We start from the raw sequence: 16,816 nt of genomic DNA, 5'->3' as shown, positions 1-16,816 counted from the left end.
GAGGGGGAGTTTCTTTACCTACAAGCCATGAGTAGCAATCTATAAATAAAATACAAAATACACTAACCTCTTCATCAATGCTTGGCAAGTAATATTTCAGAAGCTTTTTCCATTTTTTAACTGCGGTAGCAACATTCTTGACCAATTCAACTGGAAAAAAAAATATATATGTGATGAATACACAAACTATACAACATAAGCAGACAAAATAAGCATAAAAATATTAGACAAATAATTTAGCCACTTCCAGAAAGAAAAGAGGTTGAAGTAAAGACGAAAGAAAGTGCATCTAGCTAAATTCTTTATATCTTGCCAAATATTAGTGTCTGAGATTAAGAGAAGGATGAAATGAATAATTAAAACTCAGTATCTAAACCATATCATATTTATAGAGCAAAATAACGAACAAATAAGTGCAAATGCACATATATAGCAAACAACTGAACACCAACAAAGAGTAGAAAATTAATATCAGAAACTGGAAGTGGAAGCCATAAGACCATTACCAAGTTATTTACCTTAAGAAAAGTGCCACTATTTGTAATTGGCTTATAGCTTTAAGGGCATATAGCTTCAACACTTGACATGCATATTAAATGATCTTTCAATTTAAGCAACAGATCTCCATTTGGTGTTGATATCCAAGTTGATAAAGGGAATATGAATCTACACTTTAAAAAGGAAAATCTCTCTTTGATAAAGAAACAGGAATATTAGCACCGCTCACCACAAAATGCCAAAAACTCGGCACTCTATGTCAAATTGCAGTAGAAAAAACAACCTACAGATGGTTACAATTTACAACAACCTTGTGTAGTGGGAAACACAAAAATAAAAGGAAAACTTACTAGGTGAGTCATGCGGAGCATCCAATGCCAATTTCATCACTGAATAAAACAAGGCACCAGCACAGTCTGCAGATGTCATATTGTATGACAACCTGCAATGAAATAGAGAAGGACCGCATAAACAATCTGAATTTCACTAGTCCGTGTACACTTTCTTCTTATGACAAAATGTTTCTCCGTCTACCCTCAGAAATAAATAAGTCTTCGAGCAAAACAAGGACTCCTGACAAATAACACATAGTGCATGATCTCGTGAATTACTTCTGAAATTTAAATGTAACAACAATCACCAAGCCTCAAGGCCACTAGTACGTGTACACTTTTTTCCTATGAAAATATGTTTCTCCGTCTACCCTCAGTAGGGGTGTGCATTCGGTTTTTCGATTCTATTTTTGCACTGTTCGGTTTCGGTTTTTCGGATTAGTTTGGTTTGGTTTGGTATTCTTTTCGGTTCGGAGTTTTCCGGTTTGGTTATTCGGTTATTTGATTATGCCATACAAAATAATTAACATAATCGAATATTTATATTTCATGGTGAAAAAATAAATATTATAGAGAATGAGAAGTAATAATATTACATCTCTTAATAAAGTTTCTAATATTAGTCACAGGTAAATCTTTGAAAACACAATTTTTAAAAGTAACATGTCCAAACATAAAAATAAAAAATCCAAACCATAATCCAAGTTCAAATGAGATTAATTCTTGCTTGCAATTTATTAGAACCAGAAGAAAAAATGAAACTTTTGATGAAAGCTTCACAATCAAAATACTTCTTAGTAAAGATGAGGAACAAAGGGTTATATTGTAAAGATGAAGAATAAGGCGTTATATTCCCTAGATCCTAGTAAAAATAGTTCAATAAGTAAGCAAGGCTGAAAGTGATAAAACACTCAAACTCTAACTCCCGTAAATGGTACTCCATGTTAAATAAAAGTAATGTATATTATTAAATATTTTGGTTTTTTAGTTTTTCGGCTTTTATTTTCTTAAATCTGAAAGCATACCAAAAAAACCAAAATTTTTAATTTCTCAATCCGAAACCAAACCAAAAAAACCAATCCAAACTAAAATTTTGGTTTGGTTCGGTTTAATTTTTCGGTTTAATCCGAGTAATGAACACCACTAACCCTCAGAAATAAATAAGGATGGTGCAGAGTGGTAGCAAATGTGAAAACATACAAGAGATAAATGCAGGTTGTTGATATAAAGGCAGGCGGCCACAAATTTCCTAAGCAATATCTACATATAATCTTGAGGCTTCCGTATTGATGTTTACGTAATACTTTCTAGAATATTTTCAATTGTACTCTGAAATTTAGGGTCTAATCAGAGCAAGACAAACAACACAAGACTAGGGAATTCGACCACAGTAAGTTTGCATATACAGTGTAGAGGAGTACAATAATAAAAGGAAAGGTCAAAGGCAAAAGAAGCTTGACACTTTCTCGCAGGAGGTAGGCATAAAAAGTACGAAGCGAAATACATACTTGAAGATGGTAAGATGTACAAAAATACCCTAAAGAAATATGATGAGATTTTGAGTAAGAAGAACACTGAAAGAGGAGAGGAAAGCTGCTGCATTAACTTTGCAAAGATAAACCAAGCCAATTAGCACTTCAACCCTCTTTGGTTAATAGAAGCATAAATTAAGAAACTGTCCAAAGGACAAGAAATAGAACTTTTGGGTGCACACTTATCACCCTACAGAATGTACAGTAAGTGGAAATTCTTGTAGTAAAAATGGCAAGAAATAAAACACCAACTGGAGCTAACAGGAGGGAAGAGCAAAAGTTAATTCAAGGAAAAAAGCTTTTCTCCAGACACAAATTTCAAGAATGTAGGATATAGATTGAGTTCTAGTAACATACCGCAATGCATTAACTTCTAAAATTACATGGTCTTCTGTTACTTCTTCCTCTACAGCCCTTTGAAAAGTTGCTTCAACCTGCAATGACAAATGGAAAGGAGATCTTAATCTACGATACAGTTTTGCGAACTGATCAAAATATAAAATAGTCCCATCAAGACCTACTTCTCTCTCAAAAATTACAGAGTCATCTCTAGTGTCTTCACCATCTTCATTAGAATCATTAGTGATAGAGTCAGGTCCCAGTTCTCCAGAAGGTGGAAGAAAGGCACCGTCTTCGTTTGATATATCTGCTTCATCATTAGTTATTTGCATGATCCCAACAAGTTTATCCACAGGAATTGGTGCAACAGAATGTCTCCATTCTTCTTCCTGCCCACCCTCACTGACTAACCATATGAAACCTACTCCACCATCACCAACCTGGAAAATGAGGATAAAGTATAAGAAAACAAACAACAAATGCATCATAATATCTTTGGCTTTTCAAACTAGATATCAGACAGATGTGTTAGAATAACTACTTCCATTTGTTTTCTATTTTGGACACCCAAGAACAGCAACTCAAAGATTGAATTACACCTAAACGACTTCACATTGTTGCTTCACAGACCCGCACCAATGTCACATTGGATTGGAACTTTTTATGGGATTCAACAAATACGGCAGGAAGTCCACTTAGTCAGCTAGGAGGACGTTACATCTCCAAATAAATTGGGTTGGAAGGGGGAGGGGTTCCTTGAGGTCACAGATCTCCGATTTTTCAACAAGGCCCTGCTAAGGAAATGGTTTTAGAGATTAGGGATTGAGCAGCACACTCTGTGGAATGAGGTGACAGCGAAAAAGTAGGGAACTGTGGAAGGGAGATGTTGAAGTAAAACTTCACATTTCCTCTCTACTCCTTCGGGGTAGGGGTAAGGTCTGCGTACACTCTACCCTCCCCGGACCCCACTTGTGGGATTTTGCTGGGTTGTTGTTGTTGTTGTTGTATTATAAAAGGATGGGGAAAACTTCATCAGCAACATAACTTTCAGGGTAGGGAATGAAAGCAGAATCAACTTTTGAAGTCACAACTGATGTGGCGATGAGACTCACATTCGCGAACATTTACAATATCTCGAACCAGAAAGAGGTGACAGTACGACATATCTGGAGATTACAAGAAGTGAGAGTTCATTGAGACATAAGGGTTAGCAGGAACCTTCCGGACTTGAAAGTAGCTAACCTCCAAGGCCTAGTTGAACTGTTATACAAGCAAAGTACAATTGAAGCATTGTAGTGAGTTACAAGGATCTTAGGATAAGTAAAAGTATGAGAGAATAAGTTCGCTCAAGTTTAGCTCCCATAAGAAGAATGAAGTTGATGTGAGATTAGACGGGATGTGGTTCCAAAATGCAGACAAATCAGATATCTAGGCTACAGTCTTCCCTGAGAATGACAAGATAGATGAAGATAACACAAACTAATTAGAAGGTAGAAATGGAAGAGAGTTACGAAGATGCTGACAAAGTGAACGCAGATTCTATAAAACAATAGTGACATCAACAATGTTATGTGGGAGTGTCTACTGGCCACTAGAAGCCCAACATATCAACAAGATGAGTAATGCGGAAATACATACGTTAATGTGGGCATACAAACCGGATAAGACTACAATTGATCACATCCGAGAGGGGTGCAAGAAGCTCGCTTACAAAGTCCATGTCCTATATATGCCTGATTAATATGTGCGAGAAAATGATGACTAAAGGTGCTAACAAGGGACGAGAGACCTAAAATTACATGGAGAAAAGTTGCCTGAATGACCTATAATTTCTCTTATCGATGTGAACTTAATGATTTCTCATAATCAATGCGAACTTAACTTAACCTTCACCACTCTATATCTGCGAACTCAACTAAGAATAACCAATTGGAAAAAAGTATCCATAGAAACTACTTAGGATTATGCTTAGTTATCGTTGTAATACTTACATTCAAGTCTTGTTTTTGACAGGAGTCCATTTTGTAAAATTAGAGACTTGCATCCCAGTGTTAAGAGCTAAGACAAGCATGAATTTTGAGAATATCCACTTTTAAAAAACCCGTGTTCGCATTAAAGCAAGTTATTTAGCATTGTATTGAATTTGGCCCAAGTACAGTGGAATGGATACATAGGATTTACATATCCGACGATACCAACTAATTTGGCATTGATGCGATTGGGCAGTTCATTGATTGATAGCAAATCCCAGAGATTGTCATATACTCGATGCTGAAATTTTGGCTCTGTATTTGTGTCCATGACTACTATTTAATTAGCTAAAACTGCAGAAACATTTAACTCTTGACACGAAGAATATATACTAGAATAAGTTATATTAAGTGAGTGAACATACAGTCAAACAGAAAGAAAAAAGATAAATCTTATGATAACAGTAACACCAAAGAAATCAAAATTACAGATAGAGACAAATGCAAAAAGGGATATAAAATAGGTCTCTCGTATATAGAGGGAAAGTAGCAAGCTTTGAAACCAACCTCGTACTCTTGCGAGTCAGCTAACTCGGTCCTCTCTTCCTCATTCAACTCAACCAAAGTACCAGAGATAGCTGTGTAAAATTCAATTTAAAGGTTTGTTAACTCATAAATTATAGGAGAAGAGAATATTTTAAAAAAAAACTATAATTATAATAACAACAAATTTAAGTAAAAAACCAGAAGATACAGTTTATGAACAAGGACAAGATGCACATCTTAAGACTCTTAGTTTAATGTCTAGCAGACAGGAAACTAGTTTGACTCCGCAAAACTGAGAATTACATTTGACTCAATTCCCTTCTCCAAAACCAAAATAGAAAAAGATATTTACTTACAAGGGGCGGGCCATTAGCCCCAAGGCAGTTGGGAATGCCTACGAATTTTTTATTTTTAATATCTTTAGCAGAGAAAAATATAAATATTATGGAAAATACGTAATATATATGTAAATACCGTAAATATACGTAATATATATGTGTGTGTACACACACACACACACACACATATGTATATATATATAAAGAGAGAGAGAGAGAGAGAGAGAGAGAGAGAGAGAGGGAGAGTCCAAAATGCACAGAACTTGATTTAACTAAGCACAATAATATCTACAAACAATAATCTAACAAATTCTTCATTATAAAACAACACACTGTATATACTGAAATACTGAGAAGAAATTTAAAAAAAATATTCTAGTGTGTACAAGACAGACAATCGAAGGTATAAAACGTGCTCAGTACTCTTTTGAGACGTACAGGACAGACAATCAAAGCGTAATGTGTGCACAGAACGAACATCACCTATCAAGGTGCTTTCAAAGTATGTCACCTATCAAGATGTTAGCCCCATGAAAACTTTAGCCCTCCATGGTCGCTTTAGGGTGTTTAGAGGCACTTCGTCCCATTTTGAAGTCTCGAAATGAGTCCAATCTTTACCTTTTAAAGCATTGCCCGAAACAAAAAATGATATAAATGGAATACATGTTTTATGTACATTATATTGATTTGATTGTCTTTCCAAATTTTAACCTAGTTTGCAAACATCCAACGCACACCTCATAACATTACTAGACGCCTTTCGGGTAGCCATCTAATCATATTTCTCCATGCCAAAATACTTGACCTAGCTTTGTTCCTAATACGTCCTAAATTTGAGTGTCAAAACTATTGGAGATTTTGGATTCCCTATTCTGGGAAAATCTCAAATTTAGGGGGATTAGGAAGGAAACTAGGTCAAGTAATTTGGCATAGGAGTCTATGATGTTTATTTGACTAACTCGGAAACCATTCTCAAGCATAGACAAGAATTGCTTTCTTTACCGTACTTCAGATCTAAGAAACAGTTTAGGAGTGCATACTTGTTCGAAGTGCATATTTGTTTGGAAGTCCACAGGGCAAATCGGAAAGTGTAAACTAAGAGACAAGAATGAAGCATAATAAGGCTAGTATCTTTCCACCTGGGTATCTTATACAATTTAGAAAAATACGAGCCAAATTTTATTATCATTGCACCAAAATACGATATAAAAGAGTCAGAAAGGTTACATGGACTTTCAGTGATCCCACTACTATTGTCAGCATATTCCAGCTCCTCATCACTATCTTGCTTTATAGGTTGCTGAAGCAAAGATACCTTGGAGTAAGCAGGTACAAGGAAATTACTGCCAACCACAACCTGAAGACAAAGGCATATATGCTATGATTGATTGGTTTCAAAGTATAAAAAAGCGAAAGGCTGGAATCATCAAACAGACAAAAATGTTGGTGCTGCCTAAAGCAAGGAGAAATAGGTATGTGACTGTGCAACATTGGTTTGTAACAGTTTTAAGTACAACCAAGAACCATTACAAGGAGGCAAAGGCAAATTATGAGAAAAATAATAGAAAGAACATATTGTTGTAAGCAGAAACAAGTTAAAAGTAACCGAGTGATTAAGAAACATTCATGTTCAAATCAAGAATTTCAATTTGACATATGATCTCTACCTCAATACTGATTTTGCATGGTCTAAACCCTTTAAGTTAGGAGTGCTTCTTCCATGTTCAAGTGGAATAACCCTCTACGCCACAACTCAGTTATATCAGTTTAGCATAAGATAGAAGCCTGATCTTCGGACTCAAAGTTCTGCTTTCAGTTTACTATACATCCCTTTGAAGATGAGGAGTTTCCAAAGCATTGAGGAAGGTTGGAAACTCCTGATACGATTTAGCATAGCTTCATTCAAACTGACCAATTTATTGACAAATAAATGCTTAAAGAAGCAGAACTTTTTTTTATTTAGTAAGATGTTGTATTAAAGGCATTTAAACAAGCTGGACTAGCCTAGATCTTCGTCAAAAGCAAGAAACATGTAAAAGGTAAACTGCATGTTTGGAAAGATGCGCCAAGAAAGCTTAACATGAATAATCTGGTATCAGCCTCCTGAGAGATGAATGTCTTCAGGCAAAGTATACGATGCGTGAGTTGCTTAATTGAAATTCATCAACACCAGGTGTCACTAGTACATCCAGAAAAAAAGAAGCGTCTTTTCTTGTTTCGCTAATAGCACTTTAAATACCTTAAAAGACAAGACAACACCAGGCTCTAAAGCTGCTCCAGACTTCATTGTCACACCGTCACAAACTATTGAGTGCTTCAATTTGCAGCCATCTTCAATCGTGACGTTATGCCATATATAGCAACCTTCAATTGTGACATTTGACCCAATTGAGCAACCTTCCCCAACAACTGAGTTTGAAATCTCTGTGTTGTTTCCAATACTGGTTCCAGTCCCTATTACAGTAAAGGGACCGATTTTCGCTGAGCGGGATTGCTTAATTTCTGCGAAATGACAGGTAAACAACAATGTCAATAGAGTCCAAAAAATCAAGATCTACATCTGTACCATTTTTCACATAAAGGTCCATGCAGGATGATATGAGCATAAAATATCACATGTGAACAAATATCAATCAGGAATAAAGAGTGGACACAGCTAAATCCTTCGTATCTTTTTCGATAATATCTAATAACGCACATATTCTAGCTTGCTCTATTATACAGCATATGTTCTAGGCTTCTAGCAGCAAAACCCTACAACTTACAAGGACATCAGATGCTGTAGAAAAACTACTACACCTCAATCTCAAATTAAATGGGGTCAGCTACACGAATCCTCAATGACAAGCACATCAGATATTAAAGCAACAAAAGCTAAATCCTGCAAAGAGCAAAACCTGTTAGATCACTGTATTTTTTTAAGCCATTATGTGTCCTTTAAATTTCATCCATCAGTCTTTCTTGTTCAGTAGCTAAGATAGCCCCAGCTTTGAAATTGATATTCAATAAATTCTTTCAGATAAGGTAAATAATTTTATTAATGCGGGAAAGAAACTCATGTATACAATCCATCTACCAAGAAAGTAGAGAATACCAAATATTGATATTCAACATTTCCAAAATCTCAATCATAAGTTAATAGCAACATGTTCCAGTGTGCGAGAAGATAAGAGGGAGTCGGTCCTTACCAGGTGCTCGATACATGCCCTGCCTTTCCAATTTAGTAGCAGAATTTCCAAAAAACTGGACATCAGGCACCAAGGGATATGTCCATCGCTGAATTATGTCCTTGCTAATGGTGTCATAACTTCTATAGTTATCAATTCTTGCCGCATAACTTGAATGAATTTCATGGGTGTAGATTTTATAACCCATAATCTGAAAGAAAAAGTAAGTTGAGAATAAAGAGATGCATGTACAGAGCAAGAAAAGATGCTCACCTGCACAAACATGGAGACAGATTTCAATTGATATATTAATACCTAAAGAAGCTGACCATGAAAGATGGATAGTACCATGTTTCAATTGAAGGAAACCGTATACTACACAATTTCTCTTTTCTGCCTTTTAATTAAATGACATAGTACATATTAGGTATCTTTTGCTCAATACAAAGAAATCAGACACATTTAGACCTTATAAAAAGAAGGGGGAATTTAGGTGGAAGAGAAGGAAAAATTGAGCATTCATGAGTCTCCAATTCGTAACATACTTCAGAGTTCACAAGCCAAAAGACAATCAAATCATGTTTCCAGGTCCAACATAAGATATGCCAAAACCAAAATTTTGTCAATTGTGAGTTGTCAGAGAGGGGCAGAGACATTCTACAAGTGAAGGATATGTACCTTTTTTTATAAAGTAAATAATTAATTAGGACAACTCTTGTATAAAAGCACTGTACTAAAAGGCGAACAACCTACACAGGAATATGATCCTCTACAAATGACACACAATCTTCCATACAAACAGGAACATCTATGGGTGCACCAAAAGCTAACTAAGAAAAACAGGCCATTCCGTGAATGTATAAAATCATTTTCTATCCCCTTAAAAGATTTCATGTTTCTCCTTCCACAAGACCCACATTATGGCTAAGGGGACAATTTTCCATGCTCTGCATTTACTTTTCCTTCTAAAGCTCAAGATATGTAACATGTCCTTCACCGAACCAGGCACCATTGACTACATCCTAAACCAGTAATACAACCCACATAGACGAACCACTTGGCAATGCAATAATACGTGATCGACATCTTTGCTTGAACATTTACACATAAAGCACCAACTAACGTATATAATCCTCTTTCTCCTCAAATTCTCAACTATCAGATCGCCCTCCCCTTGCTTCCAACCAGGCAAAGAAATACACCTCCTAGGCACTCTAGGCATCCAAACTGAAACATGAGGGAAGCCTGACGCCTACCTCGCCAAAAGATTTTGATAGTATGATGTTTACTAAGAATGCACCACCATCTCTCGCCCTCACTTCCACGAGCCCAAGCTAGTGAATGTAGTGTTTTGTTTGTAGAGTATTTTCACCAAACTTTAAACTTGTAAATCCCTTCTAAATCTCAGGACCTAGTAAATTTCTCCCTCTTATGCGCTTTCAATCTATTGCATGGACATCTCTCTCTAGCTCGATATCTATATATTTTTGATTTGCACCGGGTGTCCGAGTCTCTAAGAGCCCCGACTAATCCCGGGGGTGCACAGGCCCTCGGCAAGGAGTTTCCCGCAAGTGCACCACGGTTAATTCAGGTTTTACCCAGCCCGATGGCCCTCAGAAATTGTTTGCACCCAGTGGGTTTCGAACTTGAGACCTTGAAAGGGAGCAAACCCCAAGGCTCAAGTCTATTGCCACCAGGCCAACCCCTAAGGGTTAGCTCGATATCTATATACATGAAGAAAATATACTCAGTCTGCCTTAAGCTAGAACTTTCAGGAGCTCAACTATATTAGATGCACTTGACTATGTTTCCAATTCTTTAAGTCGTAAATTGCAAGAGGTACACCGACATTTTTTCAAATGAGTAAGCTATTGTGAGTAGTATCGAAAGCTTAAACTATTTGAAGCACATTCATTTATTAGTTAAGTCTCCAACACGACTCCTCACATAAGGACCGGATTATTTTCAATCGTTCCATACACATGAAAGGTTACGTACTCTCATAATATGTGAAAGATCATAAGAATCCAACTAAACTTTAACAATTGTGGAATATGCTAAAGGCCTCTGTATACCTTCTTATGTATATTCTACACCTGATGTAGGTCATTATAGATTTCTAAACCCCTTCCTCACGCACATAGAACACAATTTTAGGATTTAAACATGAACTAAAGTGTTCATGAGCTTACGGGCAAGAGAACGGGTTCATCAAAATTGGACACAATACAATGTTAGATTATATATACCACTTGATTTGTTAGATTATATATACCACTTGATTTAATAGTTTAAATTGTTATGAAATGAACATATTTATTTATTTACTTAGGTCCAACAAAGTGCAAAAATTATGACATATAACTAATTCATCCGTTACACAGCAAAAATTTACAAATGAAGATATTGACACCCTGCACAGACCATTCACAACCAGTTGTAAGATTGTAGGGTGAAACTGCACTTGGAACATTTTTTCCAATTCACACTTGGAATTGCTTTTTGGTTTGACCTCACTCTCTTTTTTCTTGAGGACTAGCACAACATTGCTCAAAAGAAGTAGTATAAAATACAAAGGGAAATACATACATCATCAACGAGCAACCCCTTGACAAAATCACGCCTCAAATGTTGATAGTCAAAATTATCAGTGAAAAGACTTAAAACTTCTGGGGAGCAGATGTCAATGTAACAATCCTGCAACCAACGCACCAATCACTAATCACAAGAATAAATAGACAGAAATGACAATAACTAGAAGCCTTCTCCAAAACAAGATAATGGAAGGAAATAGCATCATATGTGAGGAGTAAACTATGAAATCCAAAACTACAAAATAGATAGCAATTAACTACAACAAACTAGGCTTTTCTTACTAGTTCATCTGTTAATGAGGGTATTTACTAGGAAAGAAGCAAACATACATTGAAAAACATAGCAAATAACAAATAAGATTAGAATAGTGAAAAAGGAAAGTTAACAAAACTCACCAGATGTGATACCTAAACTACGTTAAACTCCAGCAGTTGTTATTGAGCAAAAAAAGCATATGAACCACAAATATTTTGAGTATTGCAAAACATTTGCATTGAATTCGAAATAAACATTTCATTTTAACAGATATAATATGTAAATAACAGAGTCATCAAATTCAAGGAAAGAAAAGGAAAAGGCAACCACTGGTACAGCTCATCCAAGGACTTCATTCTTTCTCAAAGTAATTAAAACCAGATCATGCAACACACCTTTACAAGAACATTGCTGAAACTAGCAGCAGTACTAGTAACACTAGCAATAATACAACAAGAGTAACTAAACAAACCTGCTTGTCATTCTGAAGGGAAATGGACGTATCAGCAAGCAATGCCTTATCAAGAGACAAATATCCTTTTAAATTATCCCCCCTGTCTTCATAATACAGCAGCTGCTTAGTCTCTGGATCAATTACCATGAACAGCTCTTCAGTTCCAAGACGAGATTGGCGAGTTATAGGTGAAGGCTTTGATTGTTTAATCACCATGGTCATTACAGCATTGCTATCCTTTCTTCGTCTCTCCTTATGTTCCTTAAGTGCCTGTGAGAGTGACATGTTGCTCACAGTATCTCCACTGACGAGGATAAAATCACCGCGTATCTTCAAAATCCCAAAAGTTATGTTAGCTAATCACATTGACAAAAGATTACTCCAAATTCAACAATATTTAAGTCACAAATTTAAGCAAACAGAGAACAGTGAATGCAAAGAGGACAGCACAACATTCCTCATCTCCGAGAACAAACATGGACTGCACACAATGCTTAAGGCCTGATTTGATTCTTTTCTCTTTTCTATAAGGGTGGTGTTAGGACCAACTTGTGCATACCTCAGCTATTTTACCAGGCACCTACTACCTCCCACCAGCACAAGTATTGGGTAACTCTATCCACCAAGGCTAATATGGATGGGAAGAAATCACCTTAATTTTTTTTGCCTTTACTAAGTTTGGAACCCTGGTCTCCCATGGTTTTCATCTCTTGTTTGATTCATTTTACAACTCTATTTCCTAAGAAAACAATTTTTGCATCATGAATTGCCAAAACACAACTTCATAATGACTAATCTAGGAATCCAACCAAGTCCAGTTCGGATAAAGTCATTCAAGATTAAGCATTAATACAGCTATCTTAACAGAAACGTCTTCATATATGCCCAACCAAAGAAAGGGAAAAACATCAAGAACCAAGTGTGCTCTTGCTTTTCTATTTCCCATGTTGATAGAAGTCATTAGAGAGAAAGTGACGGTAGAGTTTAAAGAGAATATGCTCATTGCCTCACAACCATCTTTAGATCACTTGTGCCACAAAAGACAAAAGAATCAAAAATGAGTCTCTGATCTACAATTTGCACATCCATTGTTGCTAGCTCCGAATTGTTTGTGCATCAAGCGAAAAGCTACTCATTTTGTCACAAAAGAATGGCAATATAACTATTTGGGGAGTCCAATAAAATTCTTACTACAAAATTCTCAAACATTTATAAATACCTTTAACATGAAATCTGATTTATAGAATTTAAAGATTATCAATCGATGTCTGTATTCAATACTGAAATTTAGAGAGTGTTGACCCGGCGTACTCCGGACCTGGCCAATTTTAACTATAATAACTACATTTCAAACATTGAGAGCAATTCGCTTTTGGTAACCGAAAATCCCCTGTGAGTTAGTTGACTCGACCCGGTTGGTCCATACACCATAGGTTTGAACATCAGGGGAGTATGGACGCTTCTTTATCCTACTCCCACTTAAATACCAGGTTTCAGTCAGCGATAGAGTTTAAACTCATGATGTGCGCCCAATCCACACATCTTGCAGATCGTCCTAACCACTGAACCAAACCTTGAGCCCCATACATGTGAGGAATTGGTGAAATTGTAGTGAGAGTAAAATCTTTAGGTGAAATAGAGCAAGCTAGCTGACCAGTTGTTAAAGGAACTTAAACGCATGTAACTTTTATTCAGAAGAACACATAACTGAGATGTTACAATATTTCCTCACTTTTCACCCTTTCTTCTGTTTTTGAGGCTTCTTTTAGAGTTTCAGTTTCTTAGTAAGAATGGGTGAGGGTATTCTGCCTAAATAGTAGACACAGGTAATAAATAAGAGAATACTAAAGATCCGAGCAAGGATAATATGGATCATAAACTACTAGAAGAGCATATTATTCATGCTTGTTTAGTGAGCATAGTGTCGAGTGTCCAATATCTTGGATGAAAGCTTATTGATCATCCAGAATTTGAGTATTCTCCCCTATGCTCTCAATCATTCTTTTCTAATCTTTCAAACACCAGGTTCTGATTTCCACCAAAACTTGTTGGTGCAAGTTTTATCCTAGTTGTTAACCAAGAACCACGGAGTAACTAAGGAAACCACTTACTTTTGTTGTACTACTTCCACAGGTAACTTTTCCCACATAAATACTTACTTTAATACCAGAGATAGCTGTAAAATAGATTATCCCTGTCACTTCTCTGTGACAGAGGAAACCACTATTGCATGGGTAGCTACTGACAATGTAAATGTGACTATAATGTTTCCCAATCTTTCACCCTATTTTTTTAATAAGGTAATGTAAATATCATTACTAATGTACCAAGAAGGTACTGCAAACATACAAAACTTCAGCACAGCTGAAGCTGTCACAATTTCAAAACTTCTATAAATCCATGTACTGATTATCAAAAAACAAAATTTAATCTAAATCTTTCACCCTATTAGAATAGTGTAAATGTCTAACATTAAAAATATTACCCGCCCGCCGCAAGGGCTTTGGTTTAGTGGTAAGGCCACAGTACATGATTGTCAGTTACGCGCACGTAAAGAGTTTAAACCATGCCGTATACAAAAGCTTGGTAGTTAAGTGGTGAAGGGTAGAAAGTCTATTATCCACCGAGTGTCAAACCATGTGGCACTCCCTCTCAGGGATTTATTGGTTATAAAAAAGAAAAAGATTTCCACCCATATACCAGCAGCTTTTCATACTTCTCAAAGTAGGAATCTCTTGACCCTAACTACAAGAACATCTAAAAAAAAGGTTAGGCTTTCTTTCACACTCCTGCCCCATGCGAACCATCACAAGATTCCTTCAAATTATCCTTGTTCATGTCACCTGTCAAGAGAATTTTGGTATGGCATCTCTGCTAATATGAAATCCTATTTATTCTGACTAATAAAATGCGTAGTTCTGTTTGTGCTCAAGTCATCTAAAGATATATACTTAAATACCACTGTTTCCCAAGCTGACGTACACTATCAAGACAGAAAACATGACTGAAGCTCAGATTGTTTAGCAATAAAATTGATAAAAAGCTCATACTCAAATTAACAAGTTAAAGACTACCTTATTTGAGCACATCGCATAAATGCAATGAGGTTAACTAGTAGTATTTTCCACACTTCTCAAACACAAAAACAACAGTAGCAACCCGAAGGCATCTATATGGTAACTAAGTAATGACCAATAGGATGCCAATTGTGTGATAAAGTCTAAGGCGTTAGGAATTAAACTTTTCTTTTACCATTTCCCTTATTGTTCTGTGCCTTTTTTTTTTTTTTTTGGGGGGGGGGGAGGGGGGGGACAAAATCCCTTATTTCCATGTGATCCTAAAAAGATCTAGAAAGATCATGGACTGTATAAGACAATAACTTGAGAACCATACGAAAAAATGTACTGTTTTCTGTGCAAGAAAGTACGATAAACTGTTAAGTCAATTAACAGAGTTTTTAATTTGAGGGGAGGATGGCAACTGGATACGCAAATGTTATTACATACCACGTGTTGCTCATAGATGGAGCGCAAAGCATCTCCAGCACTAATAGCATTGTGTGATTCAATCGTTGTGACTGAAAAGTTTGGTTGGCCAAACCAATTGGAGTTATCCAAATAATCAATCACTTGCTTAGAATGAGCAGAACAGAAAACAAAAACTTCTTCCACACCAGCAGATTCAAGCCATGCCAAGGTATAATCCATCATAGGGGCATTCACTAATGGTAGCAATACCTGCAATTCCAAAACCATTGAACTATAGTAAACACCAGTAACAATACAATAAAGATACCACAAGTTTCTGGAACCCATAAAACTTTTAGAACCAGATATTAATCACGAGTATTTGTCTTTAAATCCGATGTATATGAAAAAAAACGACAACGGAAAAGAGGGAAAGCGTAGTAAGGCTTATTACTTTGGGGCGTTCAAGAGTGATGGGTCGGAACTTAGTGGTGAAACTATCGGCCAAAACAATAGCCTGCAACGGGGTACGAGCCAATTCCTCTTCAGCATCATCTGCTCCCCCCATTCCTCCCCCTTTGCTTCCTCCTTTCTTTGCCACCATTGCTACGTGTGTGAGTGAGTACGGGTCTACAAGATGGTTTCAGAATACCTTTTGCTTGTGAAACCCTCGCCTTTCAGTTCTAACTAAAACCTCTCTCTTCAGTCGCGTAGGATTTTGAGCTGATTTGGATTCGATGTTCAAAATCAATGTCGGGTTAACCGGGCGTAGGCTATTTGGAAGTTGGAACCGAGCTTATGTTACCTTACAATTTTATTTTTTTTACTAGTTTCTCGGCACGCCTAGCTATGTTCCGTATGATTTTATAAAATATTATCAATTTTATGAAAAAAACTTTGAATAAATAATTATACATGAAAAAATAAAGTGTAAATTTTTGTGAATGATTAATATTGGATCATCTTATGGTAAATTTAAGTCAATGTCAAAATGACCATTTTGATTGAACTTGAGATAGTCAAATGGACAAACAAAAATAAAATATATAATGAACAATGTAAGATTAGCTTATATTATTTTTATTACTGGTTTTTCCATCATCCAATCCACAACAAATCGAATGAAACCTGGCTAAAAAGAAGTGAACACTTTGCTGAGGAACGAAGCTTCGTGTTTGTTTTTCTTCAAACGACCTACGGGCAACACCGGCGAGACCTGGGAAGGCAACCCGATTGGGTGTCAGAGGATCCATAGTACCTGCAGCCTCCCGGACTTCATATTCATCATTTTTGAAAGCGAGGGGAGGGGATCTCTTTTCTGCA

At 36.4% G+C, this 16,816-nt stretch overlaps 1 protein-coding gene across 1 annotated transcript in view; it reads right to left on the bottom strand.

The window, feature by feature from the left end:
* LOC109212663 (translation initiation factor eIF-2B subunit epsilon) overlaps positions 1-16,279 on the bottom strand; it is a 20,347-nt gene extending 4,068 nt beyond the window's left edge. Inside the window, exons 1-12 of the mRNA XM_019376331.1 lie at positions 15,948-16,279; positions 15,533-15,763; positions 12,045-12,356; positions 11,312-11,419; positions 8,744-8,933; positions 7,795-8,057; positions 6,783-6,912; positions 5,239-5,309; positions 2,884-3,141; positions 2,720-2,796; positions 849-940; positions 68-150 (exon numbers count right to left, since the gene is read on the bottom strand). Coding sequence (XP_019231876.1) covers positions 68-150; positions 849-940; positions 2,720-2,796; positions 2,884-3,141; positions 5,239-5,309; positions 6,783-6,912; positions 7,795-8,057; positions 8,744-8,933; positions 11,312-11,419; positions 12,045-12,356; positions 15,533-15,763; positions 15,948-16,097 — 1,965 coding nt within the window. The 5' untranslated portion in view covers positions 16,098-16,279. The remainder of the gene's footprint in view (positions 1-67; positions 151-848; positions 941-2,719; positions 2,797-2,883; positions 3,142-5,238; positions 5,310-6,782; positions 6,913-7,794; positions 8,058-8,743; positions 8,934-11,311; positions 11,420-12,044; positions 12,357-15,532; positions 15,764-15,947) is intronic.
* Between the last annotated feature and the right edge of the window lie 537 nt (positions 16,280-16,816).

Source organism: Nicotiana attenuata, unplaced genomic scaffold (assembly GCF_001879085.1).
Source record: "Nicotiana attenuata strain UT unplaced genomic scaffold, NIATTr2, whole genome shotgun sequence".
NCBI classification, from domain to species: domain Eukaryota; kingdom Viridiplantae; phylum Streptophyta; class Magnoliopsida; order Solanales; family Solanaceae; genus Nicotiana; species Nicotiana attenuata.
Note: the sequence above shows the minus strand (reverse complement) of the source record. Positions and strands in the feature narration are given on the sequence as shown.